Raw genomic sequence first — 27,492 nt, forward strand, 5'->3', positions numbered from 1 at the left:
TACGAGTTGTAAAGAAGGCTAAGATGATGCTAGTACTTCATATAAGAAAAAATCCTAGCGGCCTGCGTTATCAAGATATTCACTCTCAAAGTAAGTAGTTAAAAAAAGTATTTTTGCTGAAACTTCAAATAATTTTCATGGTAACAATGAAAGTTGAGCGATTTAAATAACTCATAGTCGTGTTTATTTTTCTATGTGAACAGATATTTCGTATGTCTTCCTTATACAGAGGAAGTCAAAATTTCTCATTTAAACTTATTAATTTTCCCAATAAGTTGACTAAATCAATATTTTTTAATAGCTTGATTATTTCATAATTTTCTTACAAAAAAGGTGCACCTTACTTTAATAGATGTACCGTTTTTGAGACAATCTCATTTTGTTATCAATATGTACCATACGTGGCAACAATTTGAAATAAAATAAAACAGCAATTTGTTATAAAAAAAATGGTAGGTATTACAACTAATATTGTCAAAAAAATTCAATATGAGCACTTTTCATTGCAACACAGCAGCTTCGATGGGATTATCTTCTGCAAGCTCGAATATTAGATGCATATTTGCACACTCTTCGTTGCTAAACTCCATATTATTAAATTAACTATTGTTGATGACATTGAATGTTTCCACAAACATTTTAGATAATTTTAGCTGTAATACATATCACTTTTTATAACAAATAGCTATTTTATTTGATTTCAAATTGTTGTCATGTATGGTACGTATTGATAATAAAATGCGATTTTCTCAAAAACGGTATAAGATATCCATTAAAGCAAGGTATATCTTTTTTATAGGAAAATTATGAAAAAATTGAGCTATAAAAATATATATAGTAGGTATATTTAAACAATCTTTATTTCTGCCTTCAGAAATGGACTATCGACCATGTGTTCTTACCCGTTACAATTCCTTGGATGGAAGTGTCTTATTCTAATGCTTAACAAGTTAATAATCTTTGATTTACTGTTTTAAAAAAGAAAAAAAAAAGAAAAACACAAGAAAGGAAAAGAACGAACGGGAAGAATACTCATCACTAGTTTATCTCTGATAGTGCTCTATTAATGTGTCTGAAGGAAAGAGAATTCGGGAGTGTCTTGTCTGTCTCGTTAAACAGAACGACGTCAGTATGGTCCAGTTATGTGGATTGTCCTTCCATTTTTTCTGCAGTTGTAGAGATCTGTCTCTTATTTTTATCACGTGTGTGAATTCATATGGTAGCTGGTTGGGTGCATTGTGTAGTAGGTTTCTCTAGTGTCTTAGTTTTGTAATGAGTCTAAGGGCGATTTGTTCTGTTGTTTGTATATACCGTTTCGTTTTTTCTGATGCATTTGCCCTTAGTACGTGTCCGTAATCTAATAGTCTTCTGCAGATTTCTTTGTAAGTTGTTGTTGTAGTTTTAGTGCTGATTCCTTTGTTCCTATACTTTAATAGTCGGAAATGTTTTGCTCTTTTGACGATTTCAGGTCTAATGTTTCTTACGTGTATAGTGAATTTAGTTTTTTGTCTATTGTTATTTCCAGATACTTCACATCATTCTTCGGTTCTGTTGTGTTTCCGTCTATAGTTATTATTGGTGAGTTAGCTTTAATTTGGTGATTTGTGAGAAGTTGGTATTTGTTGCAATTGGGTGTTAGCCTCCATCTGTAGAACCATGTCATATTTTTGTGTGTTAATGTTTGCAATCTTTTTCCTACTTTTTCCGTACTTTTGTCGTACGTGTCATCGGCGTATTCTAATATGTATGCGGATTTGTCTATGAACGTTTTGCCCTGTTGGTCTTCGTGGTATATGTCGTGGCAGTATATATTGTAAAGCAGAGGAGAGAGTGTCGAACTCTGCGGAAGTCCTTGTTCCGGTGAAAAGGGGAAGAAGAGACTGGTGTCAATGTGAACTTCCAGTTGTCGGTCTTCAAGTAGATTTTTAATTATGTGTAGTAAGTATTTTAGTGTTTGAAGTTTATAAAGTTTGTATAGCAGACTCCTGTGTCACACACTGTCAAATGCTTTATTGATATCCATGAATAGGCATGCCGTTTTCCCTCTGTTCAGTTGAGTTGTTTGTATGTTGTTCGTATAGTCGAGTGTTTTGGCTTAAAGCCGAATTGGTAGTTTGGGATATGTTTTCTGATCTTTTGTTGGAGCTTGTTTTCATGACCTGTTCAAAGATTTTACTCAGTACTGGAAGTAGTGTAATTGGTCTATAGTTTTTCATAAGTGTGTAGTCTAGTCCATTCTTCGGGGATGGTTTTATTATTGGATTTCTATATATTATATATATATATAAGATTCTATATATATAAGGATTATATATGGATTTCTAACACTGAGGCATTCTTTTGTCATTTGCTGTCGTATGAGATTATGCGTTTTTGAAGTTACACTTTTGACCACTTTGCCCTTTATTTTGTCTTTCCCCGGTGCTGTATTTTTGATATTGGCAAGTGTCTCATCGTATTCTGTTTCTATTATTATTAGGCACTTGAATAAGTTCTCGCTGTTTTTTCTTGAAAATAACTACTTTATTGAGGAAAATTGGGGAAGAACTTATCATTCAAAATATTGTCCATCACGAGCCACCACTCTTTCGCATCTTTCTGGCAGCATACTAATTCCACGCCAGAAAAACGAAACATCTTTTGAAGCTATCCAAGAATCAAGCCATCTTTTGGTATCGTCATAAGAATCAAAGTGCTGATCAGCTAGGCCATGTGCTATGGATCGGAATAAGTGGTAGTCGGACGGAGCAATATCTGGTGAATCCGGCGGATGGGGTAGGATGTCCCATTTGGGCATTTCTAAGTATGTTTTAATAAATTTTACAACATGTGGCTGAGCGTTAGCATGCTGTAAAATCACCTTATGGTGTCTCTCCTCGTATTGCGGCGGTTTTTCCTTTAATGCTTGGCTTAAACGCATCAACTATAACTTGTAACGATCTCCTGTGATAATCTCATTGGGTTTGAGCAGCTCATAATACACCACGCCCAGCTGATCCCACCAAATACACAGCAAGAGTTTGGAACTATGGATATTTGATTTTGCTGTTGATTTCGAAGCATGACCAGGCTTACCCCACGATTTTTTACGTTTGGAATTATCGTAATGTATTCACTTTTCATCGCCAGTCACGATACGATGTAAGAAGCCTTTTCTTTTTTGCCTTTGGAGCAGTTGCTCACATGCAAACAAACGCCGCTGGATGTCTCACGGCTTCAGTTCGTACAATACCCAATTTCCTTCTTTTTGGATCATTTTTAATGCCTTTAAACGTTTGGAAACTGTTGTGTGGTTAACTCCTAATGACTCTGCAAGTACAGTTTGTGTTTGACATGGGTCTTCATCAAGTAAGACCTCCAATTCTTGGTCTTCAAACCGTTTCGGCACGCCAGAGCGTGCTTTATCTTTAACGTCAAAATCATTTTTTTTGAAGCGTCTACACCAATCTCTGCATGTTGTTTCCAATAGAATATGGTCGCTATAAGTCTCCACAAGAATTCTATGTACTTCAACAGCAGATTTTTTTGCAAAAAGTAGTGCAATAAAATTCTCCGCAAATACACTTTTGTTGGTACAAAACTCGACATTTTTAGAATTAAGAAAAAAACTTTGTTTACACTATGGCAAATTAATAAATGAAGTTCAAGCTTATCAACAGTACTTCCTTGTAGATGCGTTATCATCTAAAATTAAAGGCATCTAGTGTTGATAATGCCATCTAATACGAAACAGCGAGAACTTATTCAAGTACCTAATAACTTGAATGTGAAGTCTGATGGATCCTCAAAATAGGTGTCGTGCCGTTTGTTCACTAAGTGCCAAGTCTGTTCGTCAAATTTAGGATTTATCGATGCACTGAAGGCCCTTTGGAAGTGCCTGACATAGGTGTCCGTTTTGTCTTTGTCCGTGTGTCGTTCTGTTCCATCTTCGTTTATTATACCAGTGCAATTTGTCTTTTTGTATCATGTTAGTTTTAAAATTTTTTTTCAGTATGATTTCCCTTGGTCCTTTCCAATTTCCTGGCATGCCTCTAACCATCTGTCATGTTGATATTGGTTAATTATGGTTTTAACATCTCTGTTTAAACCGTTAAGTGTTCTCTTTAGTTCATTGTCTCCTGTCTGTGTGTATAGTCCGTATAATTCCCTTTTGCGTTCAATTAGTCGTAATATAAATTTTGGTAGAATATGTTGTTAGAATACGTTCCTGGCTTCGAGAAAGAATTTTTCTATTGCCAGAGTTAGTTGTTTTTGTACATCATTTATCGAAGTAGGTTTTATTTGTGATAGGATATAGTCATATAATTGTTGCCTTACTTTATCGGTGTCTATATTTGTTAGATTTAATTTTCTGGGGATTTACATTTACCGGGGGCATGGGTTAAGTATGTAGGAGATCGATACTAAAATTGATAGTTAAGTCGTCCGACTCAAGTTCATTTGTTATGTTAATGTTGTTTTTATAGTTTATCAGATTCTTGGTATGTAAAATAGTATATCCGAAGTTGAGTCTTGATTTTCTGCCATTAAGAATGTCGGAGGGGTATGTTGTTTTATGAAGTCTGAGTTGCCCAGAAATCTGTATAGTTGAGTTGTTTTGCATTTGTTGAGATTATAGCCCCAACGATGATGGAGTATTTGTAGAGGCATGCCTTTATGAAGATATTTGCCTCTATATTGGAGCGTGCGTGTAGGTACACAAGGAAAATGTGTATAATGTCGTCTAGGTGAGGAATGGTAAAGTGAAGACAGTCATTTAATGGGTGATTCAGTGAAAGGGGGTTCGCCTTGCCCAATTTTATTTTTGGATTGAGCAACACTGCTGCTCCTTCTTTGGCGTTGGTTAGGGCAATCCCATGTTTACATATACTGCCAGTTTCTGTACGTTGGTACCTGTCTCGGTTTGGTTTTAATTTCTACGAACATGCAGTCGGTTTCGTTGCATTCAATGTAATTATATGTTAATTGTTTTTTACTGGTTAGTCCATTGATGTTGGCATATATAAGTTTTAAATTGAATGTTCCATGTGCGTGATTGTTTGTTTCAGTTGGTCTTGGGGTTCTGTCGGGAAACTCCTTTGGGGCACGTTCATGTCGAACATTAAGATGTACATATGATTACTGAAGAACACAACTAAAGTATCAATGCTGAAGTCTTCTACGAATTGTTTTCGCAATTTTTGATAAGTTCTTCTGTATTTGTGTTGCTTGTCTTATTTAGTTGGTGTTTGCACTTGTTAATTATGTAGTCATGTGTTGTTACCGGTGCATAAATTCTGTTGTTCTGTATTAATGTTTTGGATACCTGGATAAACTTCTTATTGCGCATTTAATCTTTACGTTCGGTATGCCTTCGATTGGGGCTGTAGGTCTTCTTGGACACTTCATATGCTGCACACCATGCTGCATGCTCTTCCAAACCACAAGCAGTACACCGACTGGCAGTGGCGATTTGCAAGATGTCGTTGCATGGGGTCCCTGCCACTTTCTACATTTCACTGATGTTTTGCAATGTTCTGTCTTATAGTCAAATGCGTTGCATTTGTGGCATGGGACTGATATTGGCGGTTTGCTTTCTATTATTCTAAAGACACGTCTCAGAAAGTGGACCATCCTGTCCTTCATCAGTTTTTCATATGTTGTGGGGTCCCCAGTTATGTCTCATCATTAAGGTTGGAGAGTTTCGCTGTCTTGAGATAATTCTCTTGCAGAATCTAATTTGTGTGTCCTATCTTTTCAGGTTTTTTAAGAACACGTCGTCTGTTATCTCTAAGTCGACTCCTGTAGCTACCACTGAATATGATGGTGTTATTTGATATTGCGTTCAGTTTTGTGTTATAGTCATAAAATTCTGTGTTATTTTTGTATGCTGTTACCACTTTCTGGTTAATGAGTGTTTGTAGTGTTTCTAAGGCTTTAGTGTCATTGTTGATTTTGAAGAGGAAATTCTTCTCCTGCTGGACGATAACATCTTTGTTTGAATTAAGTTGTTTTCATCTTAATGCAAATTCAACTCTGGAGATGGCCATGTTGTTGTGATCGTTATTGAGTGGGAGAATGATGGATTGTGTGGTTTTGTGATTATTGCATTATTGTTGTTTTGTTGCGTTGTTGTGGTTGTTGCTGATCAGTCCAGCGCTGGCCTTTTGATTTCTCGTGTCGATGTGGTTGGTGTGGAAGGGATAGATTTGGATTTCCTGCCCTTTTTCTTTGATCTGGGCTGAATGAAACCTACTGGGATGCATGGTCTGTATCGGACCCTTGCGAGCTTACAGGATACATTTCGTTTTGAGAACCTCTAGTTCGCTCTAGCGACTACGTCTGTGTTTGTTTCGAATTTTTTGAAATTTTTTTCTGTTTCGGGTTTAATGTGCCAACAAAAAATTAACTTGCATACTGTATTCACACTGGGTTCGTCCTGTTCACATCGAGGTTACCGCAGCACTAGGAAAAAAATACAAATTTTGTCAATTCACTAAAAAAATGAATAAATTTAATTAAATAAGAAATTTTGATTTTCCCTATGTTAGGAAGACATATAAAACATCTGTTTGCATATTAAAATAAGTACGATTATGACCTATTTAAATCGTTTAAGTTTCATTATTACCATGAAAATCGTTTGAAAGTTACAGCAAACGGCTTTCTTTAACTCCTTATTTTGAAAGCGAATATTTTGATAATGAAGACCGCTAGGATTTTTTTAATTTAAAGTACTAGTATTATTTTGGCCTTTTCTGTAACCTGTAAAATTTATGACATGACCTTTCCGAACATCCTGTTTATGCACTGGCTCGCAAAAGTCTTTATGCCCGTCTATCAAATTTATAGTATTGCTTATATCTTTACAAACAAACGTAATTTTTAATTACACTTTATTTATTAATTCATACACTTCTTCTGCATTAAATAATATAACTAATTAAAGATATAATTATCGCCATGTACAAAAAAACGTTAAATATTTTATTAGCGGAAAATAAAACTTCTCAAGTCTTGGTACGAGTCAATGCATGTTTATTTTTATTATTTTTTATTTGATATTGTGAAAAAAGCAGAAAAGGGCAACTAAGGTTTACTAAATATATTGTAAATAGATTATTATCAATTTAAATTTGTCCGAATTTAACTAAAAATGGCACGAAGTGAATTAAGTTTTAGGGAACGAAAAATCGCTATAAATTTGCATAAAGAAGGAAAATCCTATACCGAAATTGGACACGTATTGAAAAGAAGTAAATCTACAATTAAAAAAATTATTAATCGATATAACACTGACGAAAGAATTTAAAATAAAGTATGCACAAGCCGTCAACGGAAGTTAACATAACGAGAAGAAAGATTTATACTCGAAGAAATCAAAAAGAATCTCAAGAAAAGTTCTTCAAACATCGCTGCTGAATTGCTGCAACTAAATGGAAAAATAGTGCATGAAGTTACAATTCGTCGAGTGTTACATCGGGGTGGTTTCAAAAATGTTGTACTCCTCTCAAGAAGCCATATGTTAACAAGCAGAATAAATTTAAGCGGTTAAAATTTGCTCAGGAATATAAAAATTCATCTTTTGATTTCTGGGATAAAGTAATTTGGTCTGATGAAAGTCAAATTCAACGTTTTTGGATCTGATGGATGCATAAAAGTATAGTGAAAATCAAATACAGGATTACATCCAAGCAACACTATTAAAACAGTGAAACGTAGAGATAGATGGTGGTATTATGGTTTGGGGTTGCATGTCGGCAACTGGAGTGGGTAATCTTCAAATACTAGATGGAATCATGGATCAAAAAATCTACCTTAACATTGTACAGAAAAATTTAATACAAAGTGTCCGAAAATTGGGACTTGTTGAGGATTTTCACTTCCAACAAGACAACCACCCCAAACACAAGGCGTACAGTGTGTATTAATGGCTGATATACCGGTTGTTTTATTTAAAGTGAGACAAGCAATTATCTCAAAAAGTAATTTTCAAATCAAAAAATGTTTCGAATAAACATTGTTGTCAAGGGGGAAACCTAACACGCATAATAAAATGTATATTCAAGGTCATTTGAAGGGCATTTCAAAGTCAACTACATTTTTTTAATGGAATACCCATTTTTTAGATTTTTAAAAATATTAAAAAAATAATAAACTTTTGCTAAGAAAGTTTTTTCTAAAATTTCTTTTTACGGTGATAGTAACAAAAATTAATGTGAATCATTTAAAATTAAATATGCTTTAAATTGTAAAAAATAATTAATAATTTATTGAAAATAAAACATAACAAAATCTTACAATTCAAATGAATCATCAATCCATCGAATGTTCAAAATGTTGACCTTCCACATCGAGACATTTTTTAATTCTCATTGTAAATGAAAACAAAGTATTTCCATTCATTTCTTAGAATATAAAATAAATAAACACAATTTATTTTTTTAACCCGTATTTATGTTTACAAACACAAATATCTCATGCGTCTTTGAAATTTTTAAATAAACTTGATATCCCAAGTAGTTTCATCGTTTGATTCTTGTGAAAAATTTCGAACCAAAATTAATATGAAACGTTTTTCTAAAAAAAAAATTCAAATGGTGTTAGCTTACGGTGAGAGCCACCAAAATGTCGGTGAAGCTCGTGAAATTTACGTGTAAAGGTTCCCTGATCAAAGATCACCTTCTCGTGTAACTTTTTATCGGACAATTAATAAATTTCTTGAAAATGGTATCGTGGAGGAGAATAAAAAAACTCGAGCAAGAACGGTTACTAATGAAAATAATCAAGTAGCAATTTTAGCAGCTGTGGCTGTTGATCCCCATGTTAGTTGCCGTCAATTGTCGAGAATTTCGAGCATTTCAGTAACTAATGTGGGATTCTTAGGTCGAATAGATCTAACCCTTGGGCACATATATAGACTTTTCCATGTTTACGATAAAATCGAGGCACAATCGGAAGTCGTTGAGTTGTAAATAATGATAGTGCTCTAATGCTGTTAATTAGGTTAGGTCTTAATTTAAGATGAAAGAATTGTAAAGGGGCTGATGTTGCCCTCATAGGACGCCTATGTATGTCGCAACCTAGTTAGAGGTATTTTCGTCAAGTAAGAGGGTTTCGCAATCATTATCTTCATGCAATTCTGCTATTTTATGATTAACGTCTAGCCACCCTTTGTCGGTATTTGTGGGAAAGGATAGCCGCCCTTTGTCGGCGTGGATGAAAGGCACGGCCGCGCTTTGTCGGCATCTCTGGATATGTACCGACAAAGCGTTATCAGTACCATGGTAGCGACTCAGGTGGTGTCATAAGTCAGTAATTGCTTTCTAGCCACGGTACGACACTGTTTTAATTACTCTTAGGTTTAGTATTTAAGAGCGCCCCGAATCTAGAGGGTCCTCTTTCTTTCGAATGGCTCATCAGAACTGTTATCCGCAAGTAGAATCCGTTAATATCAATAAACCCTATTATTCAAAAACCCTAGACGACTATATAAAAAACCTACACTAATATACATCGGATTTTAAAATTAAACAAATTAATACACAACAAATTAATAAAATAAATTAAACAAATACCTTCCGTATCACCTTTTCTTCATCAACAATTAGGTGATGACCAATTTGAACACCGCATGCAATTTTGTAATTAGGCAAGGGAAAAATTACAATCAACTGAGAATTTTTCCTTCCGTGTCCTTTTTTCGGATGAATCCTCGTTCACCAATCATGGTGAAGTAAATTTATAATGTATATACATATACATACAATGTATACAGGGTGACAATTTGAAAACGAACAGCATTTACTATTTCTCTAAATGCTAATAATATGAAAATTTGGCGAAACACGTCAAATGAGATATCAAAGAGGTCAACTTTTGAGGTATTTGTCGTTGTATTTCATTCAACCCCCTAAGCCCCAATGTGTCTACTCCTAAAATTTTAAATAGCAACTCCCAATTTTTATGTCATTTTTAAGATCCTTATGAAATTCTCAATAGATACCATCCTTTTTTTTGTGTAAAATTTTTTTTTTGTCAAAATTTAAGCCATTTATTTCACAATTCGATGAAACGCTTAAAATCGATTCCAATGTTAGTTAATACAAGACTAGATTTAAATGTTTTTCGTTTATTTACCTTTTTTTGGTACAAAACATGAAATATTTAAAATTTTCGGGTATGCTCAAACCTCATTTTTTGCTTCATTTTGCTTATTTCTGATTTTATTTAGAAGTAACAAATACAGTTGTTATTTTCAGTAGCGTGATATTCATTTAACAAATTGTTTTATTAGTGAAAATATTTGAAAAAATACAATTCCTGAAAAAAAAAATTAATAGCTTTCAATTGTTGTGTGTATTTTCTGTTCGTGTTGCATCTGCTTCTTAAAATGGCTTACACCATTGCATTACTGAGCGCATCGAAATTATCTTTATTTATGAAGCCGAAAATCGTTGTTTTGCAAGGACGGTTATCACATTTAATATTAGATATCCAGGAAACAACATTGGGCACAAGTACATCTGAGAGTTAGTGGCTAAATTTGAAGCAACTGAATCTGTTTGCAATAAAAAAAGAAACGAGCCAAGGTTGCTCAATGAAGCCACGCAGATTGAAGTTATTGGCGAATTTGCAATGAATTCCACTATATCGCTTTGTGAAGCTGCAAACATAACTGGAGTGTCTCGTGAATCAGTCAAAAAACTGTTGAAGTTTCACAAATTTTTCCCATACAAACTACAAATTACCCAAGAATTACAGGAAGACGACCCCGATAGACGTATTGAATTTTTCGAAATTATGACTAACAGGATTATTGCTCAAATAATAAAAAGTATCTGCTTTAGTGATGAATGCACTTCCTACTTAAATGGCAAAGTCCACAAACAAAATTGTCGTTACTGGAGCGACTTTAATCCTCACATAATTAGAAAGGGACAATGTCCTGAAAAATTAAACGTTTTGTGCGGGCATATTAGGTGATGCCATCATTGGTCCTTTTTCCATAGATGGAAATTTAAATGGTGAAGTTTATGCTGAGATGTTAGATACAACTATAGAGCCGCTCATAATTCATGACGTAAAAAGTCAAAGGAACGTCGTTGGAAATCTTAATTTAGATGAACATTTGCTCCTTTGCAAGACGGAGCACCACCTCATTATGTACGTCCAGTAAGAGAATGGTTGAATAATCATTACCCGGGGAAGTGGGTTGGTAGGAGAGGACCTATTGAATGACCACCTAGATTTCCAGATCTGACACCACTTGATTTCTTTCTATGGGATTATTTAAAATCGATAGTTTTTAAAACCCAACCAAACTCAATAGAACAACTCCTACAAAAGGTTATTCAAGAATGTAGGGCTATTTCACCTCCAACATTTGAAAACGTTCGTGAAGAATTTGAAAATCGGTTGCATTTGTGCTTAGAAAACAATGGAAATCATTTCCAACAGTTCATAAAATAATAAAAGTAGGAACTTTAAATTTTCACTAGTTTTATTATGCCCTTTAGGAAGTGGATGTGACAGTGGAACCCCCTTAAAACTCGCATACATACTGCAATTTAAAATTAAACATATTACTTACATTCGAATCGGTTTTAAGCGTTTCGTCGAATTGTAAATGACTTAAATTTTGACAAAAAAAGTTTTTTTCCACAAAAAAAGGATGGTATCTATTTAGAATTTCATAAGGATCTCAAAAATGATATAAAAATTGGGAGTTGCAATTTAAAATTTTAGGGGTAGACACTCTGGGGCTCAGGGGGTTGAAAGGAATACAACTACATATACTTCAAAAGTTGACCCCCTTAATGTCTCATTTGACGTGTCTCGCCAAATTTTCATATTGTCAACAGTTAGAGAAATATTAAATGCTGTATATATATATATATATGTCGGAGTAACTTGCGAAGTATTCTCCATTTTTTGTATTTTGTATATTGCTTCTTTTTATTAACAGAAAAAGAAAGATAGAAGAGACAGACAAACCAGTTCACTATTCCACGACCGCTCTTCTTCCCATCAATCTATTAACTGCCCGTTCTTTGTCTCTCTTGCCTTAACTTTCCCAGTTCTGGTGGGTCCTTCAGAACCGTGGGAAAAGTACCTGTTAGTCCCTATTACAAAGGAACCAATAGTTTAGTGTCACCCAAATAATTAGCACACATGGCCACTTAAGAGCGCCGTGGCAATAGTGACCTCGTTCGACAGTGCTTTATCTTCAGATGGCCCTGTCAGCCTGCTCTTCATCTTATTGTCTATCCTAATGTTACTTTTACACATCTTAAAAACTAATAAATCTCTGACATATATATACAGGGTGTTCGATTTATCATGCACATCCGATTTTCTCGAAAACTAAGAATTTAATACAAACATTTTTCAAATAAAGGTTGTTTGGGGTGAAGGAGCGCTTCTTTTGACATTCCTTTTTTTCCAAAAAACTGTCATTTAGAAGGTCTTTTTAAGATCATTCACATTTTTCCTAATGGAAACAGTATATTTTTTTAATAAAAATAGATACACCACTAAAAACTGAAAAACATTTGTTTGAAAAATTTTTCGATTCAAAGCTTTTTTAAGTAATTTATTCAAAGAAATAATCAAAAATTAAGTAAAGCATGGCACAACATAAAAGTTTTCTAATCCAATAAATGTTCTTGACTTCTTGACAGTAAGCAAGACGATGAATAAATTCCTGTTTGACATCTTGAAGTATTGCTGGGGTAATTGTTCTTATTTCATTACAGATTCTCGTTTTTAAGGCTTTGATAATTGCTGGCTGATTAAAGTATACCTTACTCTTAAGATAACCCCATAGAAAGTAATCTAAAGGCGTGAGATTACTGTATGTATCAAGACATTTGCAAGGTTTTATTTTGTCCGCTGAACAAATACACTGTATTAAAAAAAAAATGTACCATCCTAAAGGAGTAGAAGCAAAACTTTGCAATTATGTCTATATATTCACTGCATAAAAAGAAACCATTGATTACATTTTGAAGGCAATCCTCGACTCGAAAGTTGTTTGTTATAACTTGGAGGTGTTTTATTTCACTTTATTTAAGTTGTTTTTTTCAATTTCTTTTTGCTTATTGTAAGTATTAGTACTTTGAAAGATGCCACGAGTAAGACGTCGTGCAAATTTTCATCAAATAACACTTTTTGAAAGAGGATGAATTATAGGAATACACGAGGCTGGCTTAACATTTTGTGAAATTGGCCGACGTGTAGGTCGAACACACAGTACTGTAAGATGAATTTGGAGAGACTAACAAGAAAAAAACCTGGAAGCTTGTCGTAGAGATAGTAAACGTCCCAGAGCAACATAAGAGCGTGAAGATCGTCTCTTAAGGCAAAGTGCAATTCAAGATCCGACAGAACCAACATGAGCTGTTGCAATAAATTGGATACGAGGAATTGGTCATAGAGTCTCTATGAGTACGATCTATCGCAGAAGTCGCTCATTTGGATTGCGTTCTTATCGTCCTTATTTTCGTCTTCCTCTGACAATACAACATAAAGTTATCAAATTGCAGCGGACCCAGGATAGACAATACTGGAATCATGAATGGGAAAAAATCGTTTTTAGCGACGAATCCAGATTTTGCTCATGGCATTCTGACGGGCGTTTGCGGATTAGACGACCTAGAGGCCAGAGACAAAATTTGGAGTTCGTTCAGCGTCGCCATACAGCGTTAGCTCCTGGGGTAACGATGTGGAGAGCAATATGGTGCGGAGGCAAGTCCTTGTTGGTATTTATTCCAGACACATTAAACGCGCGGCGCTACATGGATTCAGTTTTGGAGCCTATTGTTCTTCCATTGATGCAGAATCTTTCAAGAGCAGTCTTCCAATAAGATAATGCACGGTCTCATACTGCCAACGTAACTTCAGACTTTGTAACAGAAAACAACATCAATCGTTTACCTTGGCCGCCAAAATCACCGGACTTGAGCTCCATAGAATATGTTTGGAACATAATGGACAGAAGACTGCGTCGTTCACGTCATCTTCCCAACACTTTAGAGGAATTGCGCCAACAGCTCCAGGTAGCCTGGGACGAACTGCCTCAATATGCAATCGATGATTTAATTTCCAGCATGCCTAGAAGAGTTGTTGAATGCATAATGCTACGCGGAGATATAATGCATTATTAGTTTTTCTTTTGAGAAATATTGTTCATTCGTTTTGTAAATGTAATCAATTGTTTCTTTTATGCAGGGAATGTATAGACGTAATTTCAAAGTTTTGCTTCTACTCCCTCAGGGAGGTTAATTTTTTTGAAACGCAGTGTATTTAATGTTTTTTTTGTACATGACGACAATTATATCTTTAATTAGTTATATTATTTAATATAGAAGTGTTTGAATTAATAAGTGAAGTGTAATTAAAAGTTGCGTTTGTTTGTAAAAAGATATAGGCAATAATACACATTTGATAGGCGGATACCAAGACTTTCACGAGTCAGTGTACGTAATTCTTTCGACTTTCGACGTGAAACATTACTTTGTGCATTTAATAAATCATTTGTGATACGAATATCAGTTGATTCAAGTAAAATTTTGGTAAAACCACTTCTATTGACGAAACAAAAATACATATTAACTAATTACACATTACCATTGTTTGCCTGTCAAAATCTCTATTTTCACTATAGCTGAACCTTAAGATGAAGGTATAGAAAGTGGTATTACTATAATTCCTTTATTTTTTGTTTGCAGCGGAGTAAGCCATGGAAACTTGACATATTGCCCCCTGCAGGTATATTATGACAAACATTAGCATTTGTTTCAAGGTTATATTTAAACGCTAGCAGGGTTGTCAGATTGGATCAAATGAATTAAGTAAATACTGACTGATAAAATTGATTATTTCAAATGGGAATGCCGAAAATAAATTGAACATATCGAAATTCAATGCTAAAGAGCATAACCCTGGTTTCCCCGTTGCCATCTGGTATAACTGAATGCTCCATCCTATGATTATACCGATTTTTTTTCGATGTGTATTTGTTTCACTATCGCACTATTATTACTCAATAGTTATATTTCAACTACTGACGAACTTAGCCACTTGGCACACATTGTTTATTGTTGTGACACCACGAAACTATTCTGTGCATCATATTTGGTTTGGGACGGTTTAACACTTTGAAAGTAAAAGAATACGAACTTCTTTTTTTGCTTAAACCTTTTCACCCTGTAGTTCAGAAATTAAGAAAATAGGAGCTATGTTTATGTGATCAACCCATCGTAAAATATGTTTTTCCAACGATTCCTGAAGCCTCGATCATAAAACTTGGGACGCCCTCTATATTTCCATTCAAATTTGCAAAAAAATGCATAGTAATCTATAAGCTCTTGATACCTCGAGAAAAATAGGTCTCAGTTGAAACCAATTTTTACGTACAGTATTTCAAAGCTAGGGTTTAATTTGTGTTTTGCAAAAACACTTTGTATCTCCGAAAAATAAAGTACTGGGTGTACCAAAACATTTAATGTGAATAAAACTTAGTTTATTTTTCCAAATAAGCTTTTTTAATTACTGTACTTACTTACGTGTAGAGGGCCGAGAGGAAATTATGCCCGCGGTCGGAGTACTCGGTTTCGATAATTTGATCAAGGGCCTATCCCTTTAGGCCCGTGTTACGTGTAATATTTTAGGCAAAAATTTTATTTTTTGATCCTCTAACTGAAAACAAAATAACATTATACGTAGTTATTTGATTATAAGGACTTCGTCTAGAGCGACGAGGGTTATGGCAACTTTACGACCTGTTGCTATTAGCGACGGGGCGTAAAAATAGAACAGTACTTGCTGGTCATTAACTCATTGTTTCCGATATGGAAATTAAGCAGTAACAACAGTTTCTATCCATGCAAGTACATAAAACAAAGGTTTATTCACAACTAGTTAAAGATTTTAGTTCACACACTAAGCACTTTACATTTAGGAGATTCATAGTGTTTTTGCGAAATAAGGTCAAGGGGGATAAAAATGAGACACCCAAATCTTTAAGGTAAAAATGAGACACCTTCTGCTGATCTCTCTTAATCAATCACCGACTTAAACGCATTTTTACAGCAAAGTTTTAAACCTTATCTTTCATTATATTACAGTTTTCAACTACAGGAAACTGTAAACATCTTAAAAGGCGACAGACATGTCATATTCATTTGTTTTATAACCTCTAAAATTTTTCCCGCTTATTCTGATACATTTCAAAAATGTAACCATTTTCGTGAAACAAAAAGAATATGTATGGTTTATACTAGTTAATTAGTACCTGCTTAATGGAAATTAGTTAAATCAAACTCTAGAGTTACCTATGTGATAATTGAATAAATGAACAACAGAGGTAAGTCCAATAATAAGACACGTTTTGGGGTAAAGATAGGACAACTCTGAATATGGTACGTTTTGAGGTAAAAATGAGACAAAAGTTTTTTTTTTGAAATGTGAATTTGTTTTAAATTAGTTCCTGTGAGAATACTTATTATAATTTGTTTTAAATCGTCTTAAAATCGTTTTAAATTGTTAATGAATTAGCCTTTAACACATTGAGTGCTGGTAAAGTACTGCGGTGGTAATTATTTTCTTACATCATTGAAAGCTTCATAAAAATAATTATTTTGGTAGTTTTTTGCGTCATCAGCAGTCAAAGTATTAATAGGTATTAAACAATTTATATTTATATGTGCAACGTAACAATATACATATAGAGTATATTGTTACGACACCATTTGTTGAAAAACATGAAAATGTAGGTATCTATTACTTTATTAAAGAAATAATTAGTATTTGTCTTTTTTTACCTTTAACTGTCTAAATATTGGCCTCCTATTGCCCATTTGTGTTTAATACACAGCAAAATAGAACATGTCTTATTTTTATCCGAAGGTGTCTCATATTTGCACCAAATCAAAGACATATATTGTACAAAATATTTTCTTAAGTTCCTTATATTATGTCAAAATTGTTAATAAAATAAACCCGTACGGTAATAGCAAACAATTTTGTTCAAAACCGCTCTAAAACAATAGCTACGAGTTTCAGAAAACGGAAAGTTTTAAAATCCGTCTCATCCTTACCTCCCTTGACCCTACTTAAAGCAAAACCCTCGATAATGATTTTAAATCTAATTTTACTCCACTTATCAAAAGTTTATTAACATCGTTATTCTCTTGGGAACTAGAAAAAAATGTGTATAGAGAAATAAAATAATAATAAGACAGAAAATGAACTAAACAGTTTTTGGCCCAACGTGTGTGGCCTTTGGTTTAATGAAGCACCAGTTGAGATGTATGCGCTTTATGAGATTCTTATTCTTTTAAAGTAGGTGGGTACTATTTACGATGTTTATTTCAAATGGGTATGCCGAAGATAAATTGAAATTAAAGTACATACATTGAATACTGCCACTGATAACTACTTAATCCTAGGTCACACATTATATCTACTTCGAATATAAAATATCACATAAGTCAACATTTGTGGTTTTTATCTTCATCGTATTGCATTATTATATTTTAACCAATTACGCCAGTGAATTGATAACAGGAGCCGAAGTTTCAAACTGCTTATTAATATCACGTAGAGATAATACCAAATTGCGTTTTTTATTAAATGTTTAGATTTACATTTTGCAATAAAGCGCAAGCTAGAAACTTTCTTCACACTATCTTCACTAAAGTAATAAAAGGAAGGACTTTGAACGTGCGAAGTCTGTAAAAGTTTATTTCTTATATTAAAGTTTCCATCCTTCCTTCATTATTCGAGCCCCATTATTGGAATCTTGAGTCGCTTATGGCATACAAGATTGGTTAAATTAGGGCAAAGGTATTTAAATCGAAATTTCGGCAGTTTTGCAATACTTTTCTCTACAGGGTATTTTATAACGAAAGGAAAATATTGTAAGGAGTGAATATATAGCTAATTTTCAATAAAAAATGTCATATAATTAATGGTCCGATTTTTAATGTTTTAGAGATATTCGAAAATTACATTAAATATTCTTGGTTTGCTGACAATTTATGGATTGCCAAAAATTTAATGAAACACATATTAAACGTAAATAACATAAATGGAATTTAATTAATTGATATGTTTAATGCAAAACTGTACAAAATGTCCTTCCTCCTTTCGAATACATATTCTGCTTCGTCGTGAAATCGAATTACGAATTCGACCAATTTCCTGCAGATTTTCGTCCATGGATTCACACGCTTCTGGTATTTGCTTTATCAATTCTTTCCTAGAGTTGATGAGTTGCGAATACACTGAAGATTTTAGGTGACCCCAAACATAAAAATTTGGAGATGTGAGGTCTGGGCTTCGAGGGGGCCATCTGATAGGACTATCACGTCCCATCCATCTGTCTGGATATAATTTTGGTTTAGCTGCATAGTCACCTGTCTACTTGGCTGGATATGTAACTAACTGAAATCAAGCTCACTGCCGGACTAATAACGAAACATTTTCTAGGTGATAGTTAAGCTTATTTTGTAAAAAATTTAGGAAACCGTATGCATTCAACGTATTCAGAATAATAAAGGGATCTAATAAATAATTTCCTATCAATCCTAACCAAACATTAAGTTTGAAATTATGTTGATGACGCAGCCGGCGAATTTCAAATGGATTTTCATGAGGCCACTAGTATGAGTTCTGTGAGTTAAAAACTCCTGCACGTATAAACATTGCTTCATCTTTCCATATGACCTGTTTCTCGAATTGTCTATTTTCTGTGTACTTTTCTAAATACCATCGACAGAAATTGACGAGAATTTCTTTGTCGTCTTCTAGTAAATCTTGTACTGTACTTTGATTAAACGGATGCCGACCATCCCAACAAAATATTTTTTGTACCAATTTATACATATGTGTATGTGGAATGTCAAGTCTACTCTACGTGGACCGGTACTAGTTTCTTCGTTGAAAATTCTAAGGACCTTTGTTACATTTTTTTAATGTGCTTCTCGAACTCCAACCGGTTAACGAGGAAATGGCCAGTTTTCCTCAAGTTTGGTAAACTTTTACAAATGTTCTACGATTGGGAATTTGTCGTTCTAGGAATCTGCGTTTATACAACCTAACAGCTTCAAGTACATTACCATTAGCAAAATCATATACAAAAACCATGTCCGCATATTTTTCGATAGTAAACATTATTATAAATAAAAAAACGTTCACTTTAACACCGTTACTGCTTTAATTTGATGAATTACACTTTAACTCTAACTTTTTTCAGTAGATATGCAACAATATCGTTAAAAATCAATAAAACACATAAAATCTGAATATCTCTAAAACAGTTAAAAATCAGATCATTAGTAATGTGACATTTTTTATTAAAAATGAGCTATACAAGGTATCCCATTTAAATTTAAAGTTTTGATTAAAGATTACACAAAAACGGTACATTGTATGAAAAAGTTTTAAATAAAAGTTGTCCGGTAAAGAGGGGGACATGTCATGAAGATAGTGACTTTTAGTCAATACGTCATTTCAAGGGCAACTTTTTTTTTCAAATGGCAACCCCGTGTTTTTTTTACAGATCCTTGTAGACCTTCAAAAAGTGAATATCTTTTATTTCAACGATTTTTTTAAATGTTTTGTTGCAGATTTATCCTTGATTTTTGTCCAACTTTTGAGATGGTCGAAATTATAACATTTTTTTCTAGAAAAGTTTTGCAATGCATATTCTGTTTAAAACTCATAACAATCCTTCTTCTATCTAATCAAAAAAAATTATTTCTATGAAGAAACAAATATATATTTTTTTAATTTTGAAAAATTAATTTAAAATCCTGATTTGAGAAACTTATTAACTATTATCAAAAGAATGTTTTTTCTGCTTCAAACACCTCTCGACTCTTATTAGAAAAGAACTGTTTATTCTGCGTAACATCTACCCGTTTGTCAATTCATCAATCAATTTCAAATTTCAATCATTTTTAATAAATTTAAATTCATCAATCATCTAAAATGTAGTGATCCATTTCAATTATTAAATTTTAGAATGAAAATAATAATTTTTAAATGATTTCATACAAAACAATTAGATTGATTGTCGAAAAAAGAATATTGACTTCCTGTAAACCTTGTTATAATGTAGTCTCTAACAAGAGGAAATTTAAGAAATATTTTTTTTCATAGAAATTTTTTTTTTTTAGATATTATAGGATTGTTATGAGTTTTAAACAGAATATGCATTGCAAAACATTTCTAGAAAAAAATGCAATAATTTTGACTGTTTCAAAAATTGGACAAAAATCAAGGATAACTCTGCAGCAAAACATCTAATAAAAAAATTGTTTAAATAAAAAATATTCATTTTTTGAAGATCTACAAGGATCTGTAAAAAAATACGGGAATGCCATTTGCAAAAAGAAGTTGCCCTTGAAATGACGTTTTGACTAAAAGTCGCTATTTTCATTTATTATCACTATTTATTATTATTCATTATTATCACCCTCTGTACCAGACAACTTTTATTTTAAACTTTTTTTCATACAATGTAAAGATTTTGAGTAATCTTCAATCATAACTTTAAATGGGACACGCTATATAATCATCCATTAAAATATTTTCCTCTCATTGTACAACACCCTGTATATTCGTGGAAGACTGAAATTTAGTTTTTTCATTTTTTCACTTACCTATACTTAAATCGAAAATGCCTCATTATAAAAACATTTAACCGAAATATTCTAAAGGGCTCTATCGGAGTAATTTCTAGCAGCGTTGTTAGATTTTTTCTATTGTACCGAGCTTTCTAATTATGCAATATAACTTGAATTTTTTATAAGTCAGTTACGAGGGGTGGTCAAAAAGTTCTAGGACTATTGGAATTACGGGGCAATGTCGCAACGAACTGCAGTGCGGATGGCAGCATTGTTTAGTGTGATTAAGCTCAAACACTAGTTTTTTTCGATGTTCAATTTTTATCGTTTTCGCAAAGTTACAGCTGGTTTTATGAAACCAGTTTTGCGTGTTTGGCGACTTTTTGATATTTTGCAAGATAAATTTAAGTAAAAATCAACATGTTTGTGTAAAATTTTATGTTAAAGTGAGTAAAACTTTTACTGAAACTTTTCAAATGTTACAGGAAGAGTTTGGGAATGAATATTTTAGTCATATTCATTGTTTTTTTCGACTGGAAGGGTATGGTCTACTAGGAGTTCTTTTTACGAGGTTATATATAAATAATTAATCGTTTTCATTACCTTGAAATCCTGAAAAATTAGCGTGAAACTATGCAAAGGAAGAGACGGGTATTGTAGCGAAGTGAAGATTGGGTGCTGTACCATGACAACGCACCAGTTCATTCTGCGTTGCCCATTCGCGATTTCTCCACAAAAAACGGTATAATTGTCATTCCTCAGCTTTTCTATTCACCAGACCTGGCCTCTGCGAACCTTTCCTTGTTTCTCAAACTCAAAAAACCTTTGAAAGGGCAGCGGTTTAACTCGATTGAAAACATTGAAGAAATCATTGAAAGAGCTAAATAACATTCCATAAGAACAGCTCTCAGGATCCTTTCAGCAGTAGAAATGACGTTGGGAGAAGTGTATACGTTGCCAAGGGAAGTACTTTGAAGGAAATTACGTTGAATAATTTTTAAATAAAGTTTTAAAAAATTAATTTCGAAATTTTTCGATCACTTCTTGTTATGTTTTATCACTTTTTATGTGTAGATCTAGTTTGTCAGTTTTCTTGATATTATGGTGAAGGGAAATTGCTTGTAAATCATTGTCTACAAAACTATGGCTAATAGAGAGCTAAAGTAGAAAAGCTGAAACAAAGTTAATGAAATATAACTAAATCTAGGCCAAAAAAAAAAACACAAATGTATCAGTATTTAACACATATTATATAAAGGGAAAATCCAAATAGATAATTTTGATAATTTCCGAGATATTTTCAAATATGCCTCTGATTTTCAATTGTGTGTTAATTAGGGAGTCAGCTGATCATATACCTAACTCATATAATAGTTTTCAAACGAGTAGGCATAATTCCACCCCTTGGGCTAAATTTATTAAAGTAATAAGAGTACGTTATGTTGTAGAACTTCGTCCCCTCACCACCTTTGCTCATAACACAGAGTTAATGATCGTGATTGCAATTCTTTACCCACGCTATTTTTCTACGAGGGAAGGTGTGTTAATTTTGTTGCCTTCAGTAAAATTTATTAAATATTAGCACATGTGGTAAAAAATCTTTACACGCACACATACTGTAACAATTTTACCGTACGCACGTTAATTGAACGAATCAATAGCCTATAATAGATTGCCCATAAACATTTTCAACACTGACACGTGCCATTTTGTTTTGCGTGCGGTAATAGCAACATACGTAATCGCAATACGTAATACAACAAACATTTTCGTAACAAACGGGATTCTGCAATAAAATCAAATCGGGACCCCGCAATATATTAAGGACTACATAGCATAGCGTTTCCTAGTGAATCTTATATATATTTTTTCCAAAGTTCGCTGTAGTGTGTAAAATTCATAGGAAATAGGCTGAAATTTGAACGTATTAAAATTGCACCTGATACTTATAAACTTAGTAGCAAGTATTGTTGCTACTGTCCCATTTGTTAAAAGAATAAGTGTTGAAATGAAATAAGGCACATCAACTAATCTGCTTTCTTTAATTGATTCGTTACAAAATGATATATGTTACAGGTTCCGATGAAGAAAATTGCGAGTTTATTACTTAAGTATAAACTGATAAGTTATAAATTTGATAAACAATTAGTCTGATTAAGTTTTGGTTTGGTTATATCCTTCGTAAAAAAATCTTCCGATCTCATCCACCATCTCACGTAGGTATTTGGCCAAAATACCTATAAAAAAATAGCTAAGCATTCAAACAAAACTGAGACTCATTTATAGTATTTTTCTGTGTATTATTTATTTCAACTTTTACCAACAGATTTTTTTCTACACCAAAATATAAGAGCTAGTTAACTCTACTGTAGCAAATGACTAGGTCAATAAGTATGTTATTTATCAAAAAGGCAACTTTCTATTGCAGCGTAATTATGTTCAGTTTGAAAACACTTTAACTCATTGAGCGTATTTTAACAGAAACAATAGTTGAGTAAGGTCAACTCTAAGCAGATTTTCTGTTGATGTGCATGCTCTTTGTATACATATTCGGGAGCTATTGACATTTATTTATATCGTATTTGAAAGACGCTTAATTTTGATAACTTGTCTTAAATGTAGAAAAAAAGTTAGAATTAATAATTACGCTAGATTACAACGATCAGTATTACAAAATTTAGAGCAGGGGCAATGTGTGTTGACTAGTTAATGTATGATACAATAATAGAAAAGAACGCGTCGAATTGTTCTTTTAAAAATTGAACATGTTACAAAAGAATTATATAATATTTACAAACTCTACAATAATTTAACTAGTGTTCTGGATAATAGTGACATGTTTTTGAAACATTTTGGCAATTTATTTTAAATATCTAGCACCTCAATTGTTTCTTTCATACCAGGATCCTTTTCTGTACCTTCATAAATAATATGTTGTTCCAATGCCTTCTGCAATCGCATCATTTCAAATTTCGTTTTTGAATATTGATATCTACAAAACAAAAAGGTATGTGTTATACTTTACTAAGAAATTATTATATGTGCAAATTCTACAGTGATTACTATACAGTTCTGCAGTGTGAACACTCATTTATTCCCTACTTTAGAAATATTTGAACAATTTAAACAGAATTTAGTTCTCAGTAGTAAAACAAAGGTAACTATCAATTATTTTTATTTTTTTGGATAAATAACTAAAAATGCCTCAAATATTTTGTGATACATGGGTGACTTCAAAATAAAATAATTTTTCCAAATTACTTAAAAGGGATAATTAAAAAACATTTTTGATGGTGGCTTAAAGCCAAAATGTCTGTTATAAACAATGACAATGATAAGTAACAAAATAAATAAAATATCTAAAAAATTTTTTTTTGGAACAACGCATCAACGAAAGCAGCGAAAAATCACATGATAGATTTTTTTAAATAGCACAACTTTTTTCCTACTTCATGCCATTTCTAGGATTCGTTATATCGATCATAGATTACATACTTTTTGAGTATTCTGACTTACCTACATCGTATCCAGTATCCAATTGTAATCATAGAAAAAGCATAAACAGAGTAATTGGTAGATTTTAGTACTTTACTAGTAAACATAAAATGGGCAAGGCCAAAACCTAACCCTCCAAGAGTCCCATACAAGAAGCTATTGCGGAAACATGGTATTTGTGAAACATCTCTGCCAAACAAAATTAAGCCCTAAAAATAAATACATAAATGCATATTTACGCCATAATTACAGTGTGGGTTTTTTCATAATGTATGTATTAAGAATAAGAGTTGCAAGAAATTATTATACATTATATACATTACTTAACTAAATGAAGAAATTTACATGTATTTCAATGTTGTGTAAGAATTTTTCTTAAAAAGCTCTTTTTGAAGACACTTTGGGAAAACCAAATAGTCTATGTTTTGATTTTGGTTTCTTGCAGTATTTTTTGTATACTTTTTAGTATCATCTTGTCTATACATAGTAAATTTATCAACAGGGCACCATCCCACACAATAACTGACTCCAGATCCGAAGGATCTGATGAGAAATTTGAATTTATCATTGTATCATATGGTAAATTTTTACCCTATACATAAACAAATTCTTGCTCTTATTAAAATTATCTACACTCAGGAGCATAACTATAGCACCGTCTATAATTTAATTTTTGAATTTTTTGAATCTACTTATTTAAAAAAAAAATTAATTTCTTGAAATCAAAGATTTCTTCAAAATAAACGTTTTAGTTAAATTTTATTACTACTATTGATTACTTAAATGATTTTAAAGCAAAATTCAATTTTTTCGATAGTGCATAACAATAACACTACTATGTACAATTTAGAATTAATAACTTTTTAATAGGGAATCAAGTGAGCAGTGGATATTCATTTGTTTTTCAAACTAAGGCGTGTTGTTATTTGACGTTTACCTGTTATTATCGTTGAATAATTCATGATGCCTCGTGGATTTCATCTTACTCACGTCAAATAAGGCAAAATTTTTACTTTTCATGAAGAAGATGTAGGTTTACGAGCTATTGTAAGAAGAATTGGAAGATCGCACAAAGTAGTTATCAACTTCCTCAGAGACCCAAAACAATATGGAATTAATAAGAAGGGAGGAACATAAAAGAAAGTGTCACTACTATCAAGACGAAGAATCATCACTGTGTCAAGCAATAGCCTAAAAAGCTGACATGAAATTGCAGTAGAATATTAAGTCAATGTTTCTTGATGGATCATCAAAAGAATTCTTATCATCAATGGAAAGATTGTTCTTCGAAAATTATACACAGGTCCCAGACTTTTACCTCATCATAAAGAACTGTGAATGATGTTTGGTCAGGAGAACATGAACCATAACTGGCAAAATGTACGTTCATTATTCATTCAAATTTATTAGAATCACTTGAATGTTACTTTAAACTTTCAGAAAATTTTTTTTAAGAGAAAAAATTTAAACTTGATGGTTCAGATGGTTTTAATTCATATTATCGTGATTTAAGAACACTGTTACTTCAATACTTGCAATTTTGAAGGTGGCTCATTGATGGTATAGGATGCATTTACCATAAGAGGTGTTCTTTGCCTAGCTTTTCTCTCCACTCAAATGAGTAGTTGGGATAATATAAGTGTCTTGAAGCAGCACTTAAAGCAATATTTGCATGAGAATCATGACAACTATTACTTATACCAACAAGACAATCTCGTTATACATGTCAGTAGAGTTAATGGCATGGTTTGAGGAATAACAGGTTCAATCGTAAAAACTAGCCAGCATATTATCCAGATATAAACCTTATCAAATATCTATGGGGCATTTAAGTGTGTAGAATTTGTGCTGACAATAAGCAGTATCATATCATTGTTGATTTGAAAGAGGTTAATGAATGTAACTGGAACAATTTAAAGTCAAAAATGTTGACAAATCTTATAAATAGTATATCTTCAAAAATACTTGAATTAATCTGCAAAAAAGATCAAACTTACTATTATAAAGTTAATAATTCTTAATTTTACATAGTGGTGCTATTGTTGTGCACTATCAAAAAAATTGAATTTTGTTTTAAAGTCAGTTAAGTAATCAGTTGTTGTAATAAAATTTAGCCAAAATGTTTATTTTGAAAAATATTTGATTTCAAGAATTTAAAAAAGTAAAGAAAAATATGTGGATTCAAACAATTCAAAAACTATGGGTGGCATTATAGTTATGTTCCTGAGTGTATGACAACACTTAACTGGATCTATTAAATTAATTAAAAATGTGAGGTTTGACATAAAAGGTTCAATATATATCTGGTATGTATGTCTAGGAACAAACATGTAATAGTGTTACTGAATGGAAAAGAAATATTAAGAGAATGCATACAATGCGTAAACCTAGAACATGCAACATATGCATATGTAAATAGTTACTGAAATATTATTTTTGGATTCAGAACACCCTTGAGAGTACTTCAATTTTTCATTAAAAAATAAGAGGACTAGATTAGGGAATTATATAGAGAATTATGTGGTAGTGGAAAACTTGCAGCAAATTAAAATTAAATATACAGGACTTACCGCATCACTCGGTTTTTCTACCTTAGACTCCGGCAGAACATAAGGCCTTTCATCTGCCATATTATTTCTAGTATTGTTTATTCGGTTTCTGGGTAGTTACGTACTTATGCATAAACATATAAATAGAAGTAAAACAGAATAATCTTAACATCTTTTATAAAGAACCCGGAAAAACATTTTTAATTTGCATTTAAGAACCGAAAGTAAGGTTAGATTAAAGAAAAAAATCGGGCCGTGACTTCCAGAGCTTGCGTTTATGAATTAGCAACGTCGGATGGTAGAGCGAACAATTGACCATCTTTCAATTTATTGTCGATATTTGAATAAAACTGTCTCACAGAGTGATTCAGATTTTGATGAGGAAAATTTAACACGCGAAATACCTAAAAAATATAAAAAGAAATGTCCATTTGGACTTATTCGTATTATTTGTTCATTGGCGCGAAGTGCGAATTATATCAATTAAAATTACTGCACTACTAATGGCGCCTCATCTCTCACTATGACGCACTGTTTATGACTTCTGCGCAGATCTAAAAGAAAGAGAGCAATTGACGCGAACTTCTTTGTCGCTTTTTGAAAAAAATTATGACCTTTTGGTACATCAAACCCTTAGGAAAGTTATACATTAAGAGCAAATTAGCATACTCTTCGTGTGAAACATCGTAAAACACTTTTCCACGAATGCTTCATATTAAATGCCTCTAAAAGATTGTGTAAACAAACAAGACAATTCACTTTCTTCTACTTCACATATGCAGAAAATTCAGTAGCAGTTAATTTAATCACAAAGAAAATATTACATAACTTTT

At 32.7% G+C, this 27,492-nt stretch overlaps 1 protein-coding gene across 1 annotated transcript; it reads right to left on the reverse strand.

The window, feature by feature from the left end:
* Window positions 1-22,912: 22,912 nt before the first annotated feature.
* l(3)87Df (lethal (3) 87Df) lies at window positions 22,913-26,870 on the reverse strand. Its single transcript, XM_066404405.1, has 3 exons — window positions 26,681-26,870; window positions 24,132-24,319; window positions 22,913-23,607 (listed from the first exon to the last, which is right to left on the reverse strand). Exons 1-3 carry the CDS (start codon window positions 26,738-26,740, stop codon window positions 23,481-23,483), a joined length of 375 nt encoding a protein of 124 aa, XP_066260502.1. The 5' UTR covers window positions 26,741-26,870; the 3' UTR covers window positions 22,913-23,480.
* Between the last annotated feature and the right edge of the window lie 622 nt (window positions 26,871-27,492).

Source organism: Euwallacea similis, chromosome 34 (genome assembly GCF_039881205.1).
Source record: "Euwallacea similis isolate ESF13 chromosome 34, ESF131.1, whole genome shotgun sequence".
NCBI lineage: Eukaryota > Metazoa > Arthropoda > Insecta > Coleoptera > Curculionidae > Euwallacea > Euwallacea similis.